Source organism: Aythya ferina (assembly GCF_964211825.1).
Source record: "Aythya ferina genome assembly, chromosome: 5".
In the NCBI taxonomy this organism is placed as follows: domain Eukaryota; kingdom Metazoa; phylum Chordata; class Aves; order Anseriformes; family Anatidae; genus Aythya; species Aythya ferina.
The window spans coordinates 43381301-43408441 of NC_140301.1; the positions used below are offsets into that span (position 1 = coordinate 43381301).

The 27141-nt window shown below is 45.2% G+C and overlaps 1 protein-coding gene across 2 annotated transcripts in view; it reads right to left on the minus strand.

The window, feature by feature from the left end:
• Positions 1–26739, minus strand: part of MOB2 (MOB kinase activator 2) — a 112637-nt gene extending 85898 nt beyond the window's left edge. Inside the window, exon 1 of one of the 2 annotated variants that reach the window (XM_084520603.1) lies at positions 26542–26739. In XM_084520603.1, the coding sequence (XP_084376729.1) occupies positions 26542–26558 (17 nt within the window). In that variant the 5' untranslated portion in view covers positions 26559–26739. Of the gene's footprint in view, positions 1–15898; positions 15918–26541 lie in introns of those variants that run through there. The other variant, XM_084520604.1, reaches the window with a different exon arrangement.
• Positions 26740–27141: the final 402 nt, after the last annotated feature.

Sequence of the window (27141 nt, forward strand, 5' to 3'; positions counted from 1 at the left end):
GGAGTGACACCCTGCTTGCCACATGCCCCAGAGCTGAGCACGCTGCCCATGGAGAAGATGCTGCTCAGCTGGGAATTGCTCCTCCATGTCGTCTCTGCAGCAAAACCACCCCTGGGGGAGGCACACCCCATGCAGCTGAAGACACTGCTGCAGGGAAGCTTGAAGCAGAGACTCCTCTTTCCACCTGGACAGTGACCATCTGGGCTCCTGGGGAGTGTCCACTCACTCCAGGAGCTCTGAAAAAATCGGAAAATACATTGTTTATTTGAACAAACGCTTTGTCTGTGAGTGTCTGTACCACACCGGGTCAGGAAATGCCACAGCCTCGGGGAGCATTTAGCTGAGGAGCTGATTCCATGGGCTCCAATTGCACTCCTTCTGGAGCTGCAGTTCTGCTGCCTGTCCTGGCTCCTCTCGCAGGGCAAGGAGAACAGCTCAGCACCCTCCTCAGCGCCACGTGTTGCTGGTGTGCTGCATGGAGTCTGAAGGGGGGACTTGTGCAACGCGAAGCGAACCATGCCCTGGGAGCCCGAAGGCTCCCATCACATCCAAATGCTTCTTAAACTCCTATCCCAGTGTGTGACCACCCTCTCGGTGAGGAACCTCTTCCTGATGTCCAGCCCCAACCTCCCATGCCTCAGCTTGACCCCATTCTCTTGGGTCTTGTCACTGGTCACTAAAGAGAAGAGACCTGCCCCTCCGCTCCCCGTCGTGAGGAAGCTGTAGGTTGCAATGAGGCCTCCCCTCAGCCTCCTCCAGGCTGAAGAGGCCCAGTGCCCTCAGCCGCTCCTCGTACGTCTTCCCCTCTGGGCCCTTCACCATCCTGTAGCCCTCCTCTGGACACTCTCCGACAGTTTCATGTCCTTTTTGTGCTGTGGTGCCCAGAACCGCACACAGTGCCCGAGGTGAGGCCGCACAGAACCGAGCAGGGCAGAATAATCCCTTGACTTCTCTTGATGGACTGGATGGGTGATCTTATCAAAAAAACGAAACCAAGTTCGTTAAAAAGGACCCACCCCTCCTTCTCCTAGGGAAGAGATTTGTCCCCCTGTACTGTGTTCAGTTTTGGGCCCCTCTCTACAAGGACATGGAGGTGCTCAAGTGAGTCCAGAGAAGCGCGATGAAGCTGGTGAGGGGCCTGGAGAACAAGTCCTACGAGGAGCGGCTGAGGGAGCTGGGCTTGTTCAGCCTGGAGAAGAGGAGGCTCAGGGGCGACCTTATTGCATGCTGTATGTACCTTAAAGGAGGCTGTAGCGAAGTGAGGGTTGGTCTGTTCTCCCACGTGCCTGGTGACAGGATGAGGGGGCATAGGCTGAAGTTGCACCAGGGAGGTTTAGGTTGGATATTAGGAAATACTTCTTTACTAAAAGGGTTGTTAGACAGTGGAAGGGGCTGCCCAGGGAAGTGGTTGAGTCACCTTCCCTGGAGGTCTTTAAAAGACGTTTAGATGTAGAGCTCAGTGATATGGTTCAGTGGAGGACTTATTATTGTTAGCATGCATGGCATGTTCGTACATGTGGCATTTTTTACCACCTACATGGTACCTGCTTTATACCTGATTCAGGCTTTTTAAGAATTTCCAGGAACGAAGTTTGTTATTGCTATTTTAATAGTACTGAACAAAGTATTTAAATTCTATCCAATATTATACAAAATACTTTGTTACCTTCTCTTATTCAATTGTTTCCCCCCCCAGCAGACATGCCACAGATTACTGGAGTGCTACCTTCACACATTTCCTACTCTACAAGTTATGCTTAGCTATTTAAGAAGAGGGCTGAATGAAGAAACCTGCACTTCAGAAGTAAAATAGGGAAGATTTGGTTTGGCTTTTTTTTTTTTTTTTTAAATGTTACTACTCTTTTTACAGATTTTTATAACACAACCCTAATGAAAACAGTCTTCTGGAATAACCTCCACTTTTTTAATTCACAGAGAGGTGCTGCTTCAAGAACTCAGACCCTTCATTTGTCAGGAAAATGAAATGTTAAATTTTATAATAGAAGACTATTGAAAACTAAGACATATTTTGAAGCAAGCTATGCCCTCTCAAATACACGTGCACACATGCTCTCCACTGGCCAGCCTGAAGCTAGGGGATGGAGCATCCTTCACCCAGCAGGTATCAGGCCTGGGAAGGAGGACGCTGGTTTGTATTGGGGGGCCTTGAAGGTGTAGGGGCACAGATGTTCCTCCAAGCCATGCAGGCAGATTCTTCATCAAGAAGAACAGCTAAACTCAAGATATTAAATCTCATCGTTCAATAGATTCAGCGCACCGTGACTGCAGATCCTGGGAAGAAGGCTGGCACACAAAGACGCAGTGACTCACGACACAACGTGCAGTGTACTTTTAGGTTTCCTTCACTGAGCAGGATGCTGAGAGCAGTGGAAAAAGCTACATAGCTTGCTAAACACAACAATTGCTGCCCTTTTCAAGTGATTAATGTAATCTTTTTCTTTTAACTGTTAGCAGGAAGGTGATATTAGGATAAGAGGCTCCAGGCAATACATTTCTCTTATAATTATCCAGCATTGATTTCTTTTTGGTAATTGCGTCTTGGACACTTTTGAACACCACGTTATGAAATATATAAAGAAAAATGTGAAAAATACAGCTTTTCATCAGGCAGCCAAATACACGTTTATCTGGCAATGCAAGTTATCCTCCTGTCTGCATCTGAAAGCAATGTTCAACTGATGAAAAGACATTTCATCTTAACTTAGAAACCTAGCATAGTCATAGCCAACACCAGCACAAAACTTGTGCAATTAAAACATGTCTATGCAAAAGCAAAGCAAACAGATCTATGCAGCAGTCCCTCTTGTGAAGGTTTGTAAAAGGCCATCAAAACTAACTTTGTAACTTCAGGTTGTAGTGAGAATATGGGAAAAGCAACCACATCCATGTCTTACATACTGCTGGTTTTGGAGAGTTTTTCTTCATTTTCATCTTCAGCATGACAGTAATGCAGCTGTAATTGCAAGGCACTCATCTGCAACCTGGAAATATCCCAGTACAACGCTGAGATTGCCAACTGATCCATGCTGTGATGCTCAAATTTGGATCAAGCTCAGGAAGGGACACTGAAGGGAGAGGTTCAACAGTTGCTGGCTTTTTTTTTTTTTTTTTTTTTTTAAAATCACGAGGAAATGCTTCCAGCTCATAGGTATATTCTTTCAAATCTGCAGTCCCCACAAACATCAGGCCACTGTGCAGTCTTGCAAGCCAAAGAATACCAGAGAGCTTAACCTTTCCCTCCGCATCCCTGCTTCACAAGGCTTTCTTTGGCTGTCTAGGTAGCATTAGCCTTAAGCTGCCATTGACCTCTAGCAAAACAAACTGATTTGTGCTTTGTTATTCTAACATACAGATTTGCATAGCATTCTTGACATATTTTACAAGAAACAGACTTGAACTTACTTTTCTAAACAGTCCTGTCTTCCCAGCTGTTAAGCTGTGGGGGGAAGCCCTGCCCCAGCTTTATATTTCCGCCAGTTGTGAGGAACAGCTTCTCCTCAGGAAGCACGAAACTACCAGCCAGCATTTCACAGCGTAAAGAATGCACTGTAGAATTGGGTGATGTCATTTTCCACCTTCTTGCTAAAATTCCTTAATTCCACAAACACATGATGTATGCCTTCGCCAGATTCTGAAACAATACGTGACTCTAATCACAGATTTTGCCTATTAAACATCTACACAGCATCATTAGCATATCCCTCAATTAAGGGCAGGGTGTTCTACTTCCTTAATGGCATCAGATTTTGGCTGCTAAATAACTACAGAGCGCCATTATTGCATCCTTTAATTAAGGTTACGGTGCTTTAGCTTCCTTCATGGTGACTGACCAAACAATACGTAGGCTACAGGAAGGGAGCCGCTCCTCCCGTGCTACCTGCAGATGTGATTAATGATACGAAGCTGTTGTTGAAGTCAGTGGTATTGAGAGCCATGTGCAAGCCACGCTCGGATGAGAAGCTGCTCCTGCACAAATCAGCACCTTCCTTCTGCCATCCGTCTTCACACACAGCACAGAAGCGAAGGCAGCTGGCAGTACTCTTGCAGAAACTTGCAGGCACAAACTCTGAACTGGGATCTGAGTGTTTTATACCAGCAGTGAGTATTGATATCACAGCTATCAACACAAATCCACCTGGAAGTACCATCAGCTGTCCCGAATGCTCCCAAGGAACAGAGCTGGTATCTGCCACAAGGGAAGCATCGATTCATCATCCCTGAAAACTGGTCAACACTCAGCTGAGAGCCAGAAGAGGTGACTGCAGAATGACTCTGTCTGTGCTCCATTCAGATGGCAATACTGAGCCTTTCTTAGAAGGGTCCCCAAAGAGGAAAGGTGTTAAGATAACTAAGGCTTGTCTGGCAGAAAAATTCACCTTCTCCTGAGCAAGCACCAGGTCAGAGCCAATCCTCAGGAGATGGAACCCATTGTATAAAGTTTGGAAACATGGTGTGAATTTATGGTGCGCTACCCTTTAAAGTCCACTTGGCTTCCAATTAAATCACGAGTGGCCTAGCTGAGACGAGAGCGTGGTGCTGGCGGCTCTGCTGGGGTGGCCGGGTTCCAGGCCAGCTGTGAGGCATGGCCAGCAGGACATCTCTTCCCTCCGCGGCACGGCCAGTGGTGCCAGCCGCGCCGTGCAGCCTGCGAAGGGACCGGGAGGGAGCTGCTGTTGTTGTCCGTATTTTGTTTGCTTTCCTCTGGCAGCAGGCAAAGGGCTCTCCCCTTGCCAAGTTCATTACCATTATAAAATGTTCCCAATTACAGCAGGCAGAGTGCAGTATGGCGAGGAGAAGGAGGAAGAGAGCAAAGTTTGCAATTAAGCTACAGGACTTTGAAAGCCTCAGTTTTAGGAAGCAGGTGAGACAGCTGAATAGAGCACATGGCTCCTAAGAGCTCAAATCCACACAGATCAGTTCAAAATATTTCTTCCAAGTTTTTCAATGACTTCTTTGTTAAATGAAAGAAATCATCAAAATGTCATTGACCTCCTCATTAGCAATGACCTTCAATCCCATTTCGAGCAGCTTCTAAAACTCTGCAGTTTGTTTACATCCGGGACTGCTCAGTCATAGCTGATTTATTATTAATTATCAGCATCTACAAATGACGGCTGTTGGTTACCACGACCATTAGAAGGCATGCCGGGATCTTTGTCCCCATCAACTCTTCTCTCCCTCGCCCCACAGCGCCCTTGTCCCCCAGCCACCTCCTGCAGTCACACAAACGATTGGTGTGGCGTCTCGCAGCCTCCTGCAGATGATAATCTGACCGAGCAGCAACACTCTGCTGGTGGCAGAGCTGATTCAGAAAAATGCTATCCTCCTTTCCCTCAGCGCTATCACAGCCTAAGTCAACCTTTTTCTGACTGTGCTCTAAGGGGGTGACAAGTCATGCTTAAAAACAGTTGCTACAAGCAGTTCCAAGCAGGCGCCCGTTGTGTTTAAGAGACGAGATGAAGAGCTCCAGTTGTGACACCTGCACAACTCCGGACACAAAGCTGACTGGCACAGCCCCACAGCGTATTGCAAACAGGTTCTTACTCACTTGCAACGCACACTCTACATCTACCGAGCAATTCAAGCATTGCATGCTTTCCCCTGCAGAGATCACCTTTGCTGAATTGCCACGTATGTCTAACCTAAAGTCCTGAGGAATATCTGTGGTTCCCCCACCTCTCAGAGCAGCCTGTGCTGTATCAGCAGGGTCTAAACTGCAAGAGGCAGGAGACCTCCCTCCCCGGGGAAGAGGCATCCATCCTCTGAACAAAGGATCCTCATCCAGCAGCTGAATGAAGGCTGAGTGTCAGCCCTTAGCACCAGCTTAGGAAAAAGGACGAGTGGAGAGGCAGGAGTGGGAACAGCAGCAGAAGGGAGCACTCCCCCACCACAACTGAAGTTAACCAACAGGTGAAGATGTTAGCCAAGCTGTTGGAGGCCCCCTGCCCACCTCACACCTGCCACAGCCTCTGCCCACAAAAAAACTCAATGCCCACCGTGACCATTTCACACTGCCCTCTTGTGAAGGGTCCCACCATTTCTCGGCAGAAAAGCCATGATACAAACGGACTGTCGTCTAAATCAGTTCACCTAAAATAAGCCATCCCTTCTACGGCACTCCCTGCCTACCCCAAGGGATTTAAGCAGCACGCATGGCCATGATCTGACAAGAGGTAATCCAATAAACCAGACAGCCTCCCTCTCGCTGCCATGAGGGCGCAGCTGCTCCAACTCCTCATCCAGGCCGTCCACATCCAAAGGGCTGTTACAGCTCAGCCAGATCTTTACAGCAGTAGGAAGTGTTAGGCACTCCTCTAATCAAGGCTGCAATTAGACCCACGGGCAGATAACCAAATCCTGAAGGCTTCTTCTGACACAAAGATTAGCAGAGCTCCTGTTTTTCGCACCCGTCCCTTTCCCCCTCCTATCTCTGTTGCAGCAGCTCTGCTGCCACTTGGTACACTTCCCAGGCAAAACTGTCACCAGATAATCTCTGAAAGCCACCCGCTCTCTCCCCCCACCCGAGATGGATCCGTCCAGAGCACAAAAGCAGCTGCTGCTGATAAACCTCCACGGCTGCACTTCGCAGGGACCTTAAAGCACTGGGGCCAGGCGCTGCATGGCTGCTCCTGCAGCGAGGGTACCGGCACGCTGCCTCCCGCACCCTGCAAGAGCAAAAGCGTTACCAAAAAAGGCACATAAAAACAGAAGTTTTAAGAGTGAATCGAGTCACTGAGTCACAGGAGCGGACACGCTCTGAATAGCAGCTAGGTAACTCCAGGCTGAACGAAGTGACAGTCATCCTCCGTGAGTCACACGCGACCCGAAGTGTAACTGGCAAAGAAAGCAAATCGGGAACTTTCTGGTATAATTGGTTTTAGTCAAGAACTTTGTGTCATTTTCTATCAGTAAAGGGCATTTTTGGTTTGTAAGTTCCGTGCTGGATTTTCACATCACAAAACACCTGGCTGGGAGCAGGTGGTAATAGAAAGCGATGCCCATCCTACTTTACAACTTCTCTTTGGTGACCAGCACGGATTTGCCATCTGTGGCTCAGAGAGGGAGGACATTTAGCATTATTCTTCTATAATCACATATTCAATAAACCAAATTTTGTGTATAACAGCTGCATCCAGCAACGGGCTATGCACATTGTTTATCACAGTCCTTTACCAAAAGATAGCATCTGACTGCCCCCAAAGGGAGCCCACTCCTGTCCGCTCCCAGGATACACACATCCCAGTTCGGAAATGTTATGCCAGCAGAAAAATTAACACGAGAGACATAACTTGGAGTTGAGCTCTTTGCTGGCTATTACCACACAGGGTGACAGAACACAAAAGATGCGATACAGAATGAGTCTGATTTGCATTCATTTTACTGTAGCAAAGCAACTTGAACATAAAAGAGAGCTAGTCTAATTTTAGCAGAAAGTAAGCTGACATACAAACGACAGCTCCAACAATTACAATCAGGTTAGAAAGGCCAGATCTCAGCTAAAAACTACATTTATGGAAAATGTGCTATAGCATCTGTTAAAACATATTAACCTAATTAGCAGTTCCGGAAAAAAATTTCACACACGTACGTACAAATCACCACCACAAACCCTCACGGGACCTGCAGCAATTAATGGGATACCTGGCAAGCTGAAAGCCAGCTTTGCTTCTGGAATTACCCCAGCACTTTCACTCTATTTACCTGAATAAGGTGGCCACATTAACAAAAAAGGAAAATTGTAACCCACCTAACCATCAGGTGAACCCCCTCTGTGCACCACCCCGGTCACTCGGTCCCCCCGACACCACCCCCTCTGCCAGGCAGAGGGATTTGTGCAGCACCACCATGAACTGGATGAGGAACACATCCCAGTTAAACCTCAATGGTATTTTCAGTCATGAAAAATAGCAATGGATCTGTTATATTACTTTTTTTTTTGCCCAGTTGCATGGATACTATGAGAGGAATAGCCACGTAGGAGACAGGTTTTTATTGATGTTGACTCGATGCCATAATTTTATAGCTTTCATAATTCAGCATGCTAATCTTTTGTTCAATATAAATCCAAATGATACAGAATGACGAGCTAAACCTAGCATTTAATTTTCCAAATAAGTACTTGAACATCCTGCATTTTGATACATATGCTAATACCTACTAATTAGAACCATAACAAAGGCTTTAAAGATGGGAATTAGGGAGAGGAACTTTCCAAAGCAGATTTATTCATTATGTGACAAAACAAACATTAGCACCACTTCTCCCGTGTAATGATGGAAAATATTCTCAATAGGATCTTCTAATAGGAAAAAAATAAGGAAGTTAAGCAAAAAAAATAGGCAACATTATAAATTCGCAATATAATTCAGTACATACAACCTCAAGCAAGGAAAAAGAATACGATCTAAATAATTTCAGGGTATCTCAGCCAGAAGAGAGACCGCAGCTTCCAGGCAATACAGAACAAATTTGAGGTACAGTATTAAAAATGTGCAGCACAAACACCATGGAAGGGCCAAATGATGAAATCCATGCTTCACTGCAGTATTGCAGCTAGATTCAGCAAAAAATAACCTTATTGTTTTAGACCAATTTAGGGCCAGGAAAGCTTCTATGCTCACATGCTTTTTCCACAGATGAAAGCATTTTTTTTTACTTTTTATCAGCACTGGAACTACACTAGGCTAACAGGTTGTTTTACAGTAGTCTACAAAAGAAGATGAAGCAATACTGTTTTGCTGAAAAGGAAGATCCTAATCAGTAGCTTGTATTAGCAATTTACTACCAGATACCACTGAGACTGGGCTAGATGTTGATTCCAGTCATCTTCCTACTAAAACACCTTCAATACAGCCTAAAAGCTCCTTCTTTTGTAATACTTTATTTCCATTCTTTTGTAATACTTCATTTCCATCAATCATTCCGCTTTCATATTGAACCCATAAGCAAAACCATGAATATCTTTTTAGCGAACAGATGTTGAAATACTTAAAAGCTCTTTCAGCATGTCAGCAAAGGGCTGCTATGCTATTACAATCACAAAGTACGTCCCTGTTTTAGCAGGTGACTGGGCAGAGGCTGCTCAGCAGCGCTTCCTTGGTGCTGGAAGGCGCCTTGCCTTCGCATGAGGTGCGCTGAGTAGCACGGCCTCCCCTTCTCAGCTCGGCCGGCTGCACATTTCAAATACTGAAGGCAAAGCAGGAGGAAGGGAGAAATTTAAAATTTCTATTCCAGGCTGCTGCTTGCTGTCTGTGTTTGTGCAAATTGATCAGTGGTTGCAGTTTTTCATAATGACAGCTTGAATATTCAAGCCACTTTCGGACTGCTTTTCTCTAAATATGCATCCGGGGGGGAATGACAGGACACAGACCCACAACTGAGATAACTTAGATATAACACAAAGCACTTCTAAAAAGCTACACATTCACAGCTGAGATGGAATTATCTTGCTGGTTGGTAACCTCTCTTGCCATTTCTGAAGATGCACAGGTCTACCCTTAGCATCCTCCAACCATCAGGTGCGCAAAAGCAAAACAAGCACCACCCACTGCTACCAGGACATGCACACGAGGTGTTGGCATGGACATTCCCAACTTCCATCTTCAAGGAAGATTTGAGAAAGGGGAGAGCAGGCACAAGCTTGGAGCTTTACATAAGCACCAAACCAAACAACCAGCAGCAAGAGGGAGAATGACAACAGTATGCTCCCGATGCTGTTGTCTAACCGGAAGGCAAAGCCAAGAAGCCCCGCAGGAAACACGGGCTAGAAGCAGACTGCCGTGTTTCCTATTACTTCTCTGTTTAAAAACATCCCCAGTATGCATAAATCAAGATGTCATTGGCAGTGAAAACAGAAGCCCAGCTTAACTCCATAGCTACAAGGCTCTGCTAATCCCTCTCCAGCATTCTCACTAGGGTCCCCTAGCTTTCTTTTGTTCTCCTAATATCAAGCTCTGACAAAGAAGCTATGACAATGACACAAAATAAATTTGTATTCGCTTGTCAGACACGGGGTAAAAATATCTCCCTCACAGGTAGAGTAATGAGAACTGAAGGAACCAGAGCCTACTGTGGCATATGCACAATCATACCAACTTTACCCACAAAAATTTAATTATTGCAGCACCTAAAACACTGAGAACACTCAACTATAATTTAACACAGATCGACATAAAATATCAACTTTTTGTTTTAAGAGCATCAGCTTTTAGGAAGGCTCACAGCCCATGGAAAAATTAGCTATACTTTTTAAATATTGCAACGTGTAGAGAGAAAAGTGTTGTCCTCAGTAAGCTTACTGGAGGAAGGAACTGGAGCAGTAGAAATCTATAGTTCTCCCCAATGAAAATCACATCCCCTTCTTTGACATAGCTATGCTAAAAATCCAGATAATCTTATTTTTCTTTTAACAGAACGTATCACACTGAAATCTGTTGTGGAGGTTACAACCATGTTGCTGCCACAGTGCATCTGAGGAAGCAGGCACTATTTCCAACTTTATTTTTTCCTTCCATTCCCATACGTAAACTGTTTTCCAAATTATCCAAAGAATTTATCAGCAACTTCTTCATTGACTTGTTTTGGTAGAAGTTAAACTTGCTAGAAGAAAAAGGATGAAGGCGAGGCAGCACTTATAAAAGCCGTGCAGCTTTTCATAATAAAGGCTCGTACGAGCTGCCACAGCCTCATTTGCTCCCATGGCATACGATGAGGTCATTCTTTAGAAGAATCTAATTGCAAGATAAAGCGCTTAATCTTCTCCAGGAGATTTTGGAGAATATAATACCTAAACTAGTCAAGGTCTGCTGTATTTTTAAGAATAGGGGACCCCACCAGACAGAGCTGCAGTTTAAGATGAGTGTTGGCCACTGTCATACTTTGCAGTTACATTTTGAACAGTCAGCTAATCCGATGCAAATTCTCCTAAAACCTATGCATACACTGATGTGTACACAAAGGTTTTGCAACATTTTGATTTAAAACTAAAGGATGAAGCCCAGGAAGAGCAGTGGTTTTTCAAGAGCCTAGAGTGAGAACGGTTCCAAGGAACACAAAAAGGTCATTTCCAGCCACTAAACAAACCTGATTTATCCTCCGCGTGGTACCAACAAATCAGAGGTAACATTAGGCTGATCAGCTGTTTGAACCGGCTTTGTTATCAATCACTCTTTGCAGTACCCAGCAGAATCGTATTTTCTTCATCTCTATTTATGTCTCCCAAACAAGACTTTTCTCCTGAATTAATGCCACATAAATAAAATAAAGCTGGAATTACTAAACCAGCATGTTACTAGCCATAAAGCTTTTAAAACACAAGGTATACTTAGATCACATGCTTACATTTCTCTTGCACATACACAAAAAAAAGTAAAACATGCACCTAATAAGACAAAAAATCAGCAATTATGATTCTTTTCTACCATGGATCCTCCTCTTCTGTGGGAGAGAAAATTCACTTTATTGTTTAAAAGTGAATTTTAAGTGGCAATTATATTTAGGAAAAGCACCTTCAATCTGCGACCTTTTTGTTCCATGTTTCCAGATGCTAAAGTAATTCCTCCTGAAGGATTAAAATTAGAAACCCTGCTTCAACACTGATGTTATATTGAAATCTTAAAGAAAAAAAAAAAATCACAGAAAATTACCGTAGACTGAATTCAACCCTTCAAATTCTGACAGAAGTTTATTAAAGCTTGGGAAGCTTCAGCTCAGAATACCCAAGAGGAGCATACAAGCTTTAAGTATTTCAACTGTTCAGGAAGCACTACAGATTCAAGTGGGGAAGACGAAGGTCAATGTACCATCTGGCATCTCTGAAAACACAACCCCAATTCAAGCAGCCGTGCTTTTCAGAAAGAGCTATAATAAAAAACCATGCAGCTACAGATTAGAAAAAACACAGCAGATCGATAATGTAGCTCATATATATATATGTGTGTATATATATAAAACTAAGTGGTCTTGTTTCTGTGTTTACATTCTATTCTTGCCAATGTTAAAAACAGACTCTGCCTTAATTCTTGCTTCTTTCTCTGGCAGGAGGAAAAAAGCTGGTGTGTTTTCACCTCCAAAAAGCTAGTAATAAAGGGAGAGCACCACAGCGATTCAATGTTAGCATCCTGGGATGCTTCTCATTCTGTAGAATTTCACATCTTTTCCCAAGAACCAATTTTATCTTTTTCCCTCATTATCACTGCATTATCAATATCATTGTATGTCAGTACAACAATTAACATATGTCTAATGACAGCCAAGGTCCCAAAGGTGACATTTCAATAATAGGGAACAGTAAGTACCAGAAAGAGTGCGACTTCAGCATCCTTAGGAACCAGATGCTGCAAGCCAGGGCCTCTAAATAAACGCAAGGATGAAACAAGCTGAAGAGATGTTTGACTTCATGAAAAATAAATTGGACAACCTTCACTTTAGCCCAAAGAGTATTCACTAAAAAGAGATCAATTTCTTCATCTTTCTGCAAGAGGTAGCATGGAAGTACAAATGCAAACTAAAAAAGACTGAAAAAGGAGGAGCAAAAGCATTCCACTTGTACCTCCTGCAGTTTTTCAAACTTAAAATCAAATCACCAATTAACATATTTAGTATTTCTCTAGAAGGAACAGGTATTAGAACTGAGTGTTAGGGAAGTTATCTTAAAAGGAAGTTGTATTTTTTGTCCCTTTGTAATGATCAGGTTTTTATGAAGCATTTCAACCTTCCGTTGAAGCTGAAGGGAGGTGTTTGCAAACAGAAGAACAGATTAATCTTTACCATGCGATTGTGTCAATACGTTCTGGTTATCCACCTCTGCATCACAGCACCATACATAATGCAAAACAACAGCCTCACAAGCCCAATATTCCATTTCTGACAACGGCCAACACTGGAGTGATTCAGAAGAGTCTATAAATCTCTCAAAAACAAAGCTAATTGCCCAACACCATATCCCAAGAGAAATTTCTTCCCAGCTCTTGACTGCTCAGCTTTGATGCATGGACTAAAAACCAGCATTGTCCTAGCTCGTACAACTCCTGATACCCTTGCTAACGTCGTTAATCTTCACAGAGCTGTACTACTTACCTCAATCTCATAATTTAAATCCCACAGCATAACAAGGCGCTGTACACAAGAATTCCTCTTAGCATTAGTATTCCGACCTTCTATTGTTATGCAAGACATCAAAATTGGTCTTTATTGTACAAGTATGCTGCCAAGTCAATTGCCTTGTAAAGTCACTTCTGCCTTGATGCTCCCCCCATTTTTGAACTTGCTTTTCCACATGATGAAGCAGAACAAGTATTTATTTGGAACCTAGTTAAACTGAAGTTCTTCTGGATTTGATTTTGTAACCAGAGCATATTGGAGAATTCATTCTTTCTTTGGAGGTCTGAGACAGTGCCTGCTGTGATACTCACACAGTCATTCTTCTCCTAGACTCCAAGATCATGGTGCAGAGAAACAAATCCAAAATGAGATTAAAAAGGAAAGTAACAGCTTCAAGTCTGTGGCTGGCTGTCACCTTAGAATAATATTTGTTTTAGCAACCCCCAGTTAATGAGTAGCCTGTGACTCTATGATAACCATTGTCTTTCTTGGAGATTAAGCTTCTTTTTGGTCAGGTTTATCTTACAATATTTTTGCTGTGTCCTGTGCGCTCCACCCATTTTGCTAGTCTCCAGGGATTGTAGAGAAACGAGCCAGGGGATAGTTCCCGTAAGCAGCCACATTATTATTTCAGTGGAAACACGGATACAGCTTGGATTGCTTGTTCCCACCTTTTTTTTTTTTTTTTTTTTTTATATAAGAAGTGTATATACTTGGGCATATGCTAGCCAAAGAACAAGGCGACAGTCAGCCTCAGACTCTCAGAAACTTTATCTTGGCAACGTCCTTTTGCAACAATGCACTAGCCTGCATCCAACACCGAAGCAAAAATACATTATCCCTCTTGTATTAGCTAATACAGAATCTGCTTTGTTTGTTCAGCAACCAAGCAGACAAAGTTAACTACCCCACCCACCTAGCTAGTAACATTGCATGCACTATTTTTTAAAAGTACAGTATTTAGAATAGTGGATAGCAGAATTAAGGATTAAGAGGATTAAGGAAAAAGAATTGCACCTTCACATTTCCCTCTGCTAGGAGCAGAAAGCTGCAGGTGGTTTGGGTTGCACATGCAGCCTGGTTCCTCCACTACAAGAGCCTCTGACCTCCCTCAAGCCTCACGTACTATTCCATAGCCCATTTAACAGACACATAGCTTGATTTCTAGAGTACTTGATCTGATTTAGATTGGATGTTAGGAGGAAGTTCTTCACTCAGAGGGTGGTGAGGCCCTGGCACAGATTGCCCAGGGAAGCTGTGGGTGTCCCAAGGCCAGGCTGGATAGGGCTGGGGGAAGCCTAGGCTGAAATCAGATGGGCTGTAAGGTCCCTTCCAACCCAAACCATTCTACAATTCTATGATCAACATAACAACAAGGGCAAGTGTGGAGCAGAAAATGGAAGAATACAATTCAGCACAAGGTTGCACACTTCAGCTCAATCACATTTACTTTTCCATCACACTATCAAATCAAGCCCTCCAGGGGGAAAAAAAAAAAAAAGTTGTATTCCCCTCTCACATATTATGCAGTCCACAAGGGGCACGTAGACTGACTTGGTGGCTGGGTGCCCTCAGGTTCAAACCTCTCATTTACAAGACACCTGTGTTTCTCCATCTTCCTTAGCTCTTGAGACTGATCAGCAATCTCTCTCAGCCTGACTTGTGATACCATCAAATTACATATATTGATTTTTGGCACAGCTAGGACTAGAACCTTTGTCTGTAAAGCGACAGGCTGAAACCATATCCACATGTTAAAATAAAAGCACGCTAAGCCCATGATTAGACAAACGCATTATATACAAACCATGGGACAGGAGCTATTGGCATTGGGATTAAAAGGAAGGTAATAAAGTTCACCGCCACGGGCAACTGAGGAGCCACACCAGACACCAATGCAGACAGCACTCTGTGAAACTCAGGTAGCATGCTGCAAGCATTGATTCTAAAATGGGCACCTGTGACAAATCTGGACACAGACATTACCTGGAGGAACGATACATTGCTCCTTAGGTCAGCGATCCAGGCATGCATGAATTCCCAGGATCCAAGTCCTGTGCTACAGCTCAATTACAGGTAATGATTCTGTACAACGCTACTGGACACAGCATTTCTACAAAACTATCAAGGTCTTTGTGATAATAAAAAAATCATTACTGTTCCTTTATTATATCCATCTAAGAAGTGATGATGTGCATGCTAGCAAAGCCTAATACACACAAGCACTTTTCTTCCCGTATTTGCTTCCTCTTTACTCAAATACTACATATTTGCTCTAAAAGCAAGTGCTGTTGTTCTTCACACCACGAACCATTACTCTGGTGATATCCCTCATGCACTCTCAGCTTTGCTTCCTTTTTACTGTTTCTGGTTGTACAAATGCTCTTCTATGCAGAAAGTCAATTTAAGTTGAAAGAATGAATTTGAATTGTAGCTGTTAAAACACATTAAAACCTTCACGGAAGTTGTAATTCAAAAGTTAAGCAACCTCCATGCTAGCTTAATTTGCTATGCCCAAAGAAATATTTAACATCCTTTTATTTGACTTTTCTGACTTGGCTCAGAAACACTCAGGATAGCCACCACACCCTTAACAAGTAGAACCAACGTGTTGCATTGAGGCTGGTTTTGTTATAAAGATGTTTCCTTCCCAAGGCATTTTTGTCAACTGGAAAATAAGAGACCATTTTCCAGAACACAATGTATGAAAATAGGAATTTAACACATCTAAAAAAGAATGTTTCTTATTCCATTTACTTAAAAAAAGACTACTCACATTTCTGCTGAAAAAGCAAACCAGCAAGTGACTTCATCCTGCAAGGCAGTGGTTTTACTGCCTGTGTTTCAAGAACTGCAGAAATAAGCCTCCCTTAACAAGATGATTAATTAATTTCAAGTATTCCTAACCAGCCAACCTAATAAGCTTTCACTCCACCTGAAGCCAAGATGAACTTGATTTAAACAAGAGCCTTGATTCTCTTAACAACGAGGAGAAAAAGCAAGTCTGTGCACATGTGAATAATATTGTGCCCACCTGGAAGGTCATACCTCATACAGCAACAGCTGGGTGCATTTCAGTGGATGACTAGGCACATCCTGCCTGAAACAAACACTTTAACAACAAGAATACCCTTACAGAGCAATGCGAAAACCAGAAGGCCACCCTTCTAAGAAGTAAGCCAACCACACTGCCTGTAAGCTTGAAGCCAAATACCTAGCAGAGCGTTACAGGCTCTAACAGAGCATCTCCCCTTTCAAGGAGGAGTCTCCCTCGCAGCTCACAGCACCCGCTCAAGCCTCAACAGGCTCAAGCGACTCGTGCCACACTCAGCAGGGTGGGGCAGGATTGAAACCCACAGTGCAGCCACTCCAGGGCTATCAGAACACAAACCCGAGGCAGCATTCTGAACAGCACCCACGAACCTAAGCAAAAGCCTGTGCTCTGCCAGACCATGCAATAAAAGCCTATCTATCGTATACCTACAGAGAAACATCAATGAATATATCAGAAATAACTGAAGTGTCAGGGAGGCCTTCAAAAATTGCTCAAAATCAACAGCATCATGATAACCAAAGGAGAGAGGAGCAGATTAAGAACTACTGCCACATGCCCATCCATGAGGAACACTGCAGAAAGAAACAACACTTCATGCCTGAAAAGCCAGCAGCATGGGGGCACCCAACAAACCCTCCGCCTTGCAAGATTAAGCCTACAATTGGGCACAATCCAGCGAGTGTAATTAGGCTTTCCTATCATTTTTGCTGCTTCTTTTCATCTTTTACCAGCCAGACTTCTTTCAAGCCTTCAAGATCAGCTCGATGCCGGTTTGAGAAAACGTCACCGCCTTGCCAAACAAAAAGGAGACGCAGCGAGAGCAGTAAGTGTGCCAGGGCTGCAGGTTAGCACACGCACCCCAGCCAGAGATTACGAATAAACCAAGAAAGGGTGGCTCGCAGAACAAAAACTAAGACATGTGAGGGATAAGGCATATCTGAGGATTCTAGATAACAAACCAGAATGTGCAAATACTCCCATTTCTAATCTCGTTGCTATCCTAGAAGAGATTTACATGACCTTAGCAGTGGCAAGGGCAGAGCCCACCTGCGGCTTTCTGACTGGACACTGGTCAGCTCCTTTAAAAAAAAGGATACCAGTCCTTGCTACATCAGCAGGCAAGGCTTCCCCAGCCAACACAGAGCTTAGCATTAACCTGGTTTTGCTCAAGACAGTCTATTTACATAAAGAAGCAATACAAGCATACCCCGGTGCTACTTCTTCCTTCCCCCAGGACATCTGCTGGTCTAACAGAAGTTCCTAACCCTCGATACGGGCTTGTTCCTCTTATAAACCATGGGAAGCAGTCTCACGCTAGTACTCTGTAAGCCACAGCAGTCATGAAGGCTACAGCCCAGGGTCCCAGCAACACCTGCATATCATCAGAGACAAGATTGACTGGAAAGAGAGCTGCTTATTTATCATACCTGACACAAACTTGAAACCGTGGAGTCAACCCTGCAACCTGAGCCCAAGTAGTCTCATCCGGAAAGCAGACACAAAACACCTTGTTGCAAAAAAACCAACTCTCTCCAGTTTTATATAGCCTGCTAAGATACACTCTGCGAAACAAAGTCTCTCCTGAACAACTCCCTGCTGGTTTAGGAAGCACCACAGGAAAGGAATTCTATACTGGAGGATTAAAATGGTGAAATTATGGAGTTCAAAAAAAAAAAAAAAAAAGGCACACAAAACCTTAAAATCAATCTCAAGTCTGCCTCCACTCAGCCCGCTTCCCACACAATCTGTGCTTTATGTATAAATAACCAGGAAGCTTCCCAAGTGAAAGTGCCAGCCATCTACACATCTCAGCACAGAGAAGGAACAGCAGCGATCCACCAAAGCCAGCAATGCTCAGCACACACCTTTCTAACCTGCACAGTGGAAATATGCAGCAGAACTCCTAAAGAGCTTGAGCTCAGGCGCCTGGCTCCCTCTGCCCTACCCCCAAAGCCGTAGGACAGTTGTTAAAAACACACTCTTCTGCATGCTTGCCTTTTAGCTTAATGGATGTACTCGGTGTTCAGAGGAAGAATTTGATCTATGAGACTCATCCCTGTCTTGATTCCAGCTGAATGGCTGACATTCTTCAGGTCCTTGACAAATTATAGCCATCAGAATTTATACATTTCATATTTTTCAGTGTGCCCAATGCTCACGTAGTCCCTCTTTTTCCACAGTCACAAACAGTTTTGTGAATTGGATGAAGAACTCACACCCTGACTGGTTTCTCTTGGTTGACAGAATAAAAAAGTGATTTCAGACAGAACTTCCATTTTTTTCCTGCAAATGCTAAAATAATAGCACTGCTGTTCAGCCATTTACAGTTACGCTCATCATTCTAACTCCAAAATTATTTTAAATTATCGCACGTAGCCTCAGGAGCAGGAAAGCTCCTAGAGTGCAACTTTCTGAAGCAGCCAGCGATGAAACAACAGCTCTTCCTTAAGTAGCCCCATTGATCTAACAGCCTTCAGTAATGCTATCAACAACGTGGTTGCAAAAACAAATAATTCATTATAAAGTTTCCTACGTTGAAGGAGACAGGTGAAATTTCATTTTTATTGCAGAGTAAGATCAGTGGAAAAACCACACAGGCAGGCATTTCGCAACTGAACCCAGTAAGCAGATTTTGCAGCCTCATCCCTGTTTTTAGAAGGCAGAACATGGGTTAAAAGCGATGCACGAGATTCCTTCAACAGCATTCCACGAGCAGAGACCCGCATTAAAGCTCTTTAATAGGTCAGCAGTGACTGCAGAATATGCAGATCTGACAAGACCGAGTTCAAACTTGTATACACAGCTATCTAAAAACTGCAGCCCCTTATTATTACTCTTTCAAGTATGCTTGCTGCGGGCCCACATCCAGTAGATGTAACAGATGGAAGCTGCCAGAGAAATATGGCAAAGCTACATGGGCCTGCGTGTGAGAACCAGGCTTCCTGAAATTGCCTTGAAGCAGACTGCTGGATTCAGCCCGGCACCCAAACTTCCACTACCTTCGCCCCGTGGGAGAGCCAGCGCCCTTCAAATTGGGGTTCTTCCACCTGAGGAGTAGATAATAAATGCTGAGTTATAAAGACAGTGAACTGGATAGCTATTTATAATTTAGCCATAAAGTGAATGTGCCGAAGTAGGACTGACACTCTGATGGAGCTTTGAGCTCCGTGCCTCCTCCAAGGCACCAGCCTAGGCAGAGCATCTCGTTTTCACATGTTCTGCAGTTCCTCCATACAGTTCAAGCAGAAGGATACATCAGAAAATCACTACTTATTTAGAGTAATTACCACTAATAATCACATTGCTTCATGATTACATTCCATTAATTTAAAGCCTTGCTGCCACCAAAAGAGTGTCCCTCTTCTTCCCAAAGGCTTGTGCTCCCACCAGCTCCCTAGTGCCATTAACGTTACTCACATGGATACACAAACAGGCTACAGGAACTCATTTAGCTGAAAACTAACCTGGAGAGGAAAAAAACAAAACACAGATTAGTTTTCAGCTAAATGAGCATCTTACCCTACCAGCCTTCATGAATAATGATGCCAGCATAAAATCAGAGAAGGTATCATGCAGATATATACGAGGAAGTACTGCTACCCTTTGTGAACACTCAACTCTTTTTCCAAGGAAATCAATTGTTCATTTTACTTCAGGAACCTTGAGACTGATTTATTTTTCTTCCCCCTAAATAAAACCCTTGCTGGAAAAAGGATGCTCACAAAATCAAACCAGGCTTTATGTGCATTGTACTAACCAAAGGCAAGTAACTGCTTAAGTGATGCAAGCTCTGTGGTTTGCTAAAGTAATACAGGTTCCAAAATGCAGGATTTCTTTGGCATTTTCTCCAACAAATGCAAGATTTCAATAATTAATTATGCTAGGACACTTCCACAAATAGGGCTCTGCAGCGTAAAACAAATACCAAAAGATAACCATGGCAGGAAAGCAACGCTCTTGGTAATACACCAGTGCCCTTTCAGAACCAGAGACCCATAATGGTGCAACAGATGTGAGTGGTTTTAGTGGCTCTTGGCCAGTACTGATGCCTCTTCCACAACTGCAGAACACGAGTCTCCAGGGATATCAAACAAACAGCACCTTTCCACTGCTATACATACACTGTATGAATCTGACAGGTTAATATTTAACAGAGGAACTCTTTTACCTGTGGACTATGTTATGCTGGTTGTTGTGACAGGTAACTACTGGCTTAGCAGACGTATGGCTCACGGCCGATAAGAGTGCATGAAATAATATTGAAGTCTCGTTGGCAAACAGCAAGCTGAGCAGGAGCTGCTCACAGACAGACCTGACTTATCTAGGGAAAACAACCTGGAATCCCACAGGTAACGAGGTTACACCTATAAATAGGAGTAAATAAGGAACATGTGAACATTTCCTGCCCAATGGGACTGGATGTGTCTGTTTTACTGGTTCCGAGCTACTTTCAGCTCTTTCAAAGCAGGGAAAACAGCCCACAAAGCCAGGAATTTGCAGGGCATGCAAAGCAGGGGAAACACCTGTCGTGAGGTCAGTGGAACAGCAGAATGGCTTTACAGGGTGCAGCTGGGCTAGGTGGGAGGCTGCAGCAGTTCCTAGGGGAAAAGACTGCCTTATAAAGGCAGGAGACTTTCGTACTGGAGAGGACCGAAGCGGGAAGCATTCCTTGTGGTTGCAGCAGCTGAAGAACTTCCAGCATTCTTCCTTTTTATAGCAACATTTGCTATAATTAGGAAGTTTCAAGCAGTACCTAGAATGAAAGTGATCAGCTACCTTGGTGTATAAAGGTCTGCCAGGCGCAGACAGCAGCACTCTTCTTGCTTCAACTGCATTACTAGCTGGCAGCTAAGCAAACAGCCTAATAATTCCTCACTGCTCCCACTACAAGATTCATTCCTTACAATTAATACATCCCGTTCAAAAACAACAAAGATTTAGCCTAACAGCTGTAAATTAGCATATGGGATTTTTTTTTTATGTCTCAGAACTACAACACTAGTGTGTATTTTCTCCTCTAGTCCTCAGCTGTTTCAGCTCTGTGCTAGGACATCTCTGCATAACAATATCACTCATATTTCACCAGCACGTGTTTTGAACCGGACAGCGTCCTAAGGCCTTATGAGGAAGTTTCTTAAAGACACTGCCATAAAAGCAGTATGGAAGACAGCAAAACAGCAGTGTTCATGTTGTTTTTCTTCTATCCTTCAAAATTGTTGTTGGGATAATGCTGCAAAATCCTGTATCTAAAAAAAGAGTGGAAAATCTGCTAGTTTTATTTTAGGGACCTGACAATTACACCTAGATGAAATAAATGCAATGGCACGGGCCTTCTGTAAGAGAAGAATCTGCCAATGTGCAGACCTATGGAAGTTCTCCTGTGTTGTTAGAAATCTTTAGCACAGCACATACTCTAAAAGATTCAATTTGCATAGCTACGGTGCAGTCTCTGCACAACACACTTCCCAGTTACCTGTCCTGGTGAGACGAAGACTATACTAGGTAGCACATCTGCAGCGTTTGCAGTGGATTGACTGACGTGACAACATAAATTTGCAAGTGTCAAGGCTGTTACCATATTGGATTTGACATTTTTCAGTGAACAGCTGCATCCATTCACTGGACAGAGCACCTGAGCAGCGTGGAGATGCCTGTGCTGTCTTCAGGCACAAATATTCCCACCAGGAGTTTGCTTCTATCTTCTTTCATCTGCATTTTTCTGATCTTCCTAGGCCACTGCTTTTCTTACTGTGCTCAAAGCTGAAGATATGGGAGCAGTTTGGCCGGGACATGAGAAAAAGATAGCCCTCAATCATTTTTAAGCCCTCCTTTCCAAGTCACCAGGACAACATATGGAGGAAGAGATAACTGAGCAGTGAATGGTACAACAGTATGGGTAGCTTACAGCATGGGTGGCAAGGGCTACAGCTTAAAAACCAAAGACAGGGCGAATCCCCGTTGCAGACAGCCCCTTCCCTTTGACTCCACTCCCCACTAAGTAAGGGAGAAGGAGCTGTGGGTCTTTGTCAAGTCACCATAAAGCACAGAAAGGCAGAGAGATAATGCACTGAAATAAAGTTAGTGTGCTCCCACAATTTATTTTCTTAGTGTCTCAAGTCTCCTTCCCCCAGAGCTGGACAGCCTGCTGTCCAAAAGAAAAAGTTTTATTGTTAAAATAGTTGTTATACAATAGAAGTTCAGCTATTTTTAAACAAGCTGCTAGGTGCTGCAGCTACCTCAGGAAGTCCTGAGTACCACAGCGAAACCAAGCCACGTGGATGAGGGTGGCATTTACTGGTACCAGCACCACCTGTGAAAGCGCTGGACACTGCAGCCTGTGAGTACAAGACATCTAACTCCGATCCCGGAATAACACAGTCCTCTGATGCAGATGGATTGACGATCTACCAACAACATAAAATAACCTTCACTGAAGAGTTGGGAAGCAACATTTCGCTTCCTGAGGACGCACAGGTTTCCTTGTGCTCAGAGGCGGTCAGGCAAGGATTGAGAAGGAATGCCGTCAGCTTTTTGAAACAGAAGCTGGCTTCCAAAGCAAAAAATGCAAGGTTGTTCTCCCCTCCACGCTTCCTTCACCAACAGTCCCTTTCCATAGGGCTAGTCTTAATGCTGAAGGCTTTTCCAGTAGCCTGAACTGGAAAAGAACTTCTTCTGCAGTATGAGATGCATCTATTGAAGTCTTTTGCCATCACAACTACATCGACCTCTTACAGTCCTCATGGTTGCAGTTATAGTACAGATGGTACAGATGTAACCCCAAAATGTCTCATGTTTAACAGGCAATTGTTAGTAGAATACTTTGTCTCTCTCCCTTTTTATAAAAGTTCACCAAAAAAAAAAAAAAAAGGCTGCAGTATATAATCCTTTGATTAGGAAAAGCATGTTATAGCATCAGACATCACAGTTGAAGATTAACAGGCCACATCAGGTTTATTACTACCACTAATATACTTTAAAATTAACAATTACAAAGGAAAAGCCATATTATGAGATTTCAGTTTCATAACTGAAGGAACAATGCCTGTCTTTGTTGCTCCAGTGAACTTCAAGAGCAGATCAATGCTATTTGCAACACAGAGTTTGGAATCTCAAAGCCTAAGGCAGACCTGTCAGATGCTGCTGAGCAAAACAACTAAGCAACAGTGATTTCCAGGCTAAATTGCATTAGAAAAATATTTCTAATATTTTTATATTAGTAGAAAAAAGTAGAAAAACAAAAAGGGAATCTTTTTATTTTTCAATTGAGAATGCACTGAAAAGACCGTGGGCTTCCCTCAGTAGCAGTATTAAGGCCATGCTCAGGAGAAGGGTAAAAGACACCAGCCACGGAGAAGACTTGAGGTTTATTTTGATGCTAAGCTGAGGACATCCTGTGACATGCCAATGGCTCTGTTTGTTCAGCTTCCTTCCCTACAACTTGACTGGATTTTGAAGCACTTGGACAAGCAGAAGGCAGCACCCAGAGAAGTTTTGCTGTGTGACCACGTAAGCCTATAGCTGTTTGTTAATCCCCAAGAAATTCACCATTGTTCCTAAGCTCCAGCTTCTGTTTTTGTGTATTAAGCACTCGGAGGCGATCAGAGACACTTGGGCTGCTGCCCTTAGCGGTATGATTAGGACTTACCCTTCCCCCTCCCCAGGAGGGCACAAGCAAAGGGGAGGACCAGCAAGGACTAAAGCAGATCGCACTCTAAGTCTTCTATAGGATAAATGCGACAGGAGCTTGAAGGGTAGAGATCTAGAACAGAAGCAACTGTTACTGTCGCCTAATTTAACACACTTGCACTTGGAGGTTAACCTCTCAGTGATATGAAGTTAAAATACAGAGGGTGTTTCTCATACTGAATGCTAGGAAAGCCCAGCTGATAACGTGAGGCATTCGAGGAGGGTTCCTGTGAGCAAGCACCCATGAAGCTGTAATCACAAAGCAGCACGTTACCAGAGCAGTGCAAAACAATACAGATCAAGGCACTTCGTCAGCGACAAAACTCATCCAGGAGAGAGTGACAAGTCCAAGGAGCAGACCAATGCAATTTGCTCTCCGGAGGAGCAGCAAGAAATGGCCACAGGCTGAGAGGTTCCTGGGAGCAACCTGTTTTCTTGCCGTCCCTGCAGGTTTTTCTGCAGCCCTTCCCTTCCCACGCAGGGGCCGGGAAGTGCTGAAGTTTTTGCTGAAGGAAGGCTGAGCAAGCAACACGACCCAAGCTTCAGCTGGGACAGAGGAATGCCCTCAGTTTTTCTCCACAAACAACAAAAGGATGTTTGCATTTAGACACACGTGCTACCAGCAGCACTAATTTGGGCAGGGAAAGAAAAGCTCTGTCAGGCCTCCCTCCCCTCTCCCCTTCAAAATATCGAGGCTTTGCCTTCCTGCCGTGTCCCTCCCCAAAAAATCCCCACAAATACGTCTCAGATTTAAAGGAGAAAACCTCAAGCACTGCACTTGCTTTGCTCAGGCAAGAAACATACCAGGAAATAGCTGAGAACAAGCGTGTAACGTACAAGTGACTCAGGATCCATTCCCATTACAATGGGGAAAACAGGCAAGCCTTTTTCCACACGTGGACAGATCCACCCACTCCGGGTAAAAAAACAACAGCATGAATGCCAATTTTTTCACAGCAGCTTCAAGAAGCTCACAGTATTTCTCAGAAGGAAACAGATCTTTTATTGACGGTGTGGCTCATCTCAGGTTTGATTCTTTTCTGCTTTCCAATGTCATTGACACCGAGCACACAGACGAGGTGGTTTGAGCCACCCAACGTCTTGCACCAGCGCCGCATCCAGCTTCTCCGTAACTGCAGCGGACCTTTGGCACCTCAGCTTTTCCTTTTACAAAGTAAATTAAACAGACTACCTGTACTGTGTGGTAGTTATCAAAAATATAAAACAAGCTCGTTGTTTACACGTGTGTTTTCACTAAGACCATGTAAAAAACAGCGTAGGGCAGAGGGCCATGACACAAGCACTCTGGTTTAGGGCACGCTGAGCCAATCACAAGCTGCATTTCTGCTGCTCTGCGGGCTGGAGGACAGCCCTGCCATCAACACCTGCCCTGCTGACAGCGGGCACTCACCCCGTTAAACTGGGGGAACGTACTTCCAGTGAAGCCTCGAGAGCCGGTCACATCTCACTGGGAGGTAATTAGCAAGTGCCGTACTTTCACTGGTGTTCAGCTGCAGGCAAGAGGCAACACACACCATCCTCCTAACACACCAGGCCTAGTGACTGTGACAAAACAGGTTTTTACCTCATATTGCAGGCACATCACACAACCTAGGCGATAAAGATCACTTTCGGGCACAGGATCAAACTGCCATGAAGAACGAAGGGCAGCAAAATCCTAGTTTTGCTGAAGCATAAACTTGCTGCTCAGGCGATTTCGGAGCGGAATTATTCACAGTTCACCCGAGCACAGGTCACCAGCACTGCTCATGGAAGCAGCAACCAAGTTTGTCCTCCCTCACACACCGACCGCGCATCAGGTCACCCATCAGCTGCACCACCCTCTCCCGGACTGAGGCTTTCAATCCCAAAACTGGCAGCAAAGTGCTTTCTACCTCCTGTCTCTAAGCAATTAGCACCATTAATCCCAGGCCATCCGAGCCCCCTGGCGTGGCTCTGAGTTGGCTTTAATCTCTGCTGAGGTCTCCTCTTCCTCCCCACAGAAAGCCACTTAAACCTTGGCAAGCCTCGAGCTTGAAAACACCCTAACGCTGCGGCAGCCGCCGAACCGGGAGGAAGCGGGGAGACCCACAACGTCTGGCCTTCCTGCCCCCCAAAAAAAGGGATGGAAAGTCACTTTTTCAGCCAGCAACCGCTTGAGACGAGGCGAGGTCTCCTCCACACCTCCTCCTCCTCCCCTCCAGCTCTGCGGGGCTACCCCGTGCTCCAGGAGGCAGCCCCGGCCGGCAGCGCTGCCCGCAGCCCGTTAGGCAGCCGCCCTGCCAGGTGCGGGGTGAGGGTGACCCCAAAGGGGGACCCCAAATGGGGGAGCCCCAAAAGGGGGTCCCGTAAGGGGGGAGCACCGAAGGAGGGTGCCCCAGAAGGGGGTCCCATATGGGGGGGTGCCCCGAAGGGGGGTGTCCCCCAAGGGGTCCCAACTGGGGGGGAGCCCCAAAAGGGGGAGGGTCTCCAAAGGGGTTCCCAAATGGGGTGCCCCCAGAAAGCGGTCCCAAGTAGGGGGTGTCCCAAAAGCGGGCTTCCCCAAAGAGGGTCCCAAAAGGGGGTGCCCAAAGGGAGCGCCCCCTCTCCCCCCACCAAAAAAAAAACACCCAGAGGGCTGCACCCCAAAAAGGAGGGGCCGCCCCCGCCGCCCTGCGCCTCGCCCCCGCCCCACTCACCCCATCAGCCAGTCCATGGCTGGGTCCCGCCGCCCCGGGAGGCTCCCCTGGGCCGCCGCCTCCCCCTCAGCGCCGGCTCATGAGGTCCCCGCGGGGCCTGGCGGCGGCTCGGGGCCGCTCGGGGCCGCCCCGCTGCTGGCTGCTGGCTCCCGGCCGCGCCGCGGCTCCGTCCCCGTCCCGCGGCGGCCGCGTCCCCTCCGCGCCGCCACTCGCGCACCGGGGCGGCCGGAAGTAAACACACGGCGCTGGCACCGCCCCGCAGCCGCCAACCCGGAAGCGCCCCCCTCCTCCATTTGTTGCCCCCGGGGGCACGCTGGGAAATGTAGTCCCGCCACCCCCCCGTAGCCATGTGCCCCCTCTGGGCGGGTCTGCTGGGGGAGATCGCGCAATTTGGTCGCCTGTTCCCAAAAATCTGCACTGTGGGTGGTTGATGGGTACATCCTAGGGCTCCCTGTGAGCTCCTTCTTGCCTGAGGTCGCCAGGTTTCTGAGGGAAGCACCATCTTTTGCAGGCTGCTTGAGGAGCAGCAGTAGTGAAATATGTGGTCGGATCCCTTTTCACGGCACACAAGTGTTTTATTTCGCCACTCTCCTATAATAA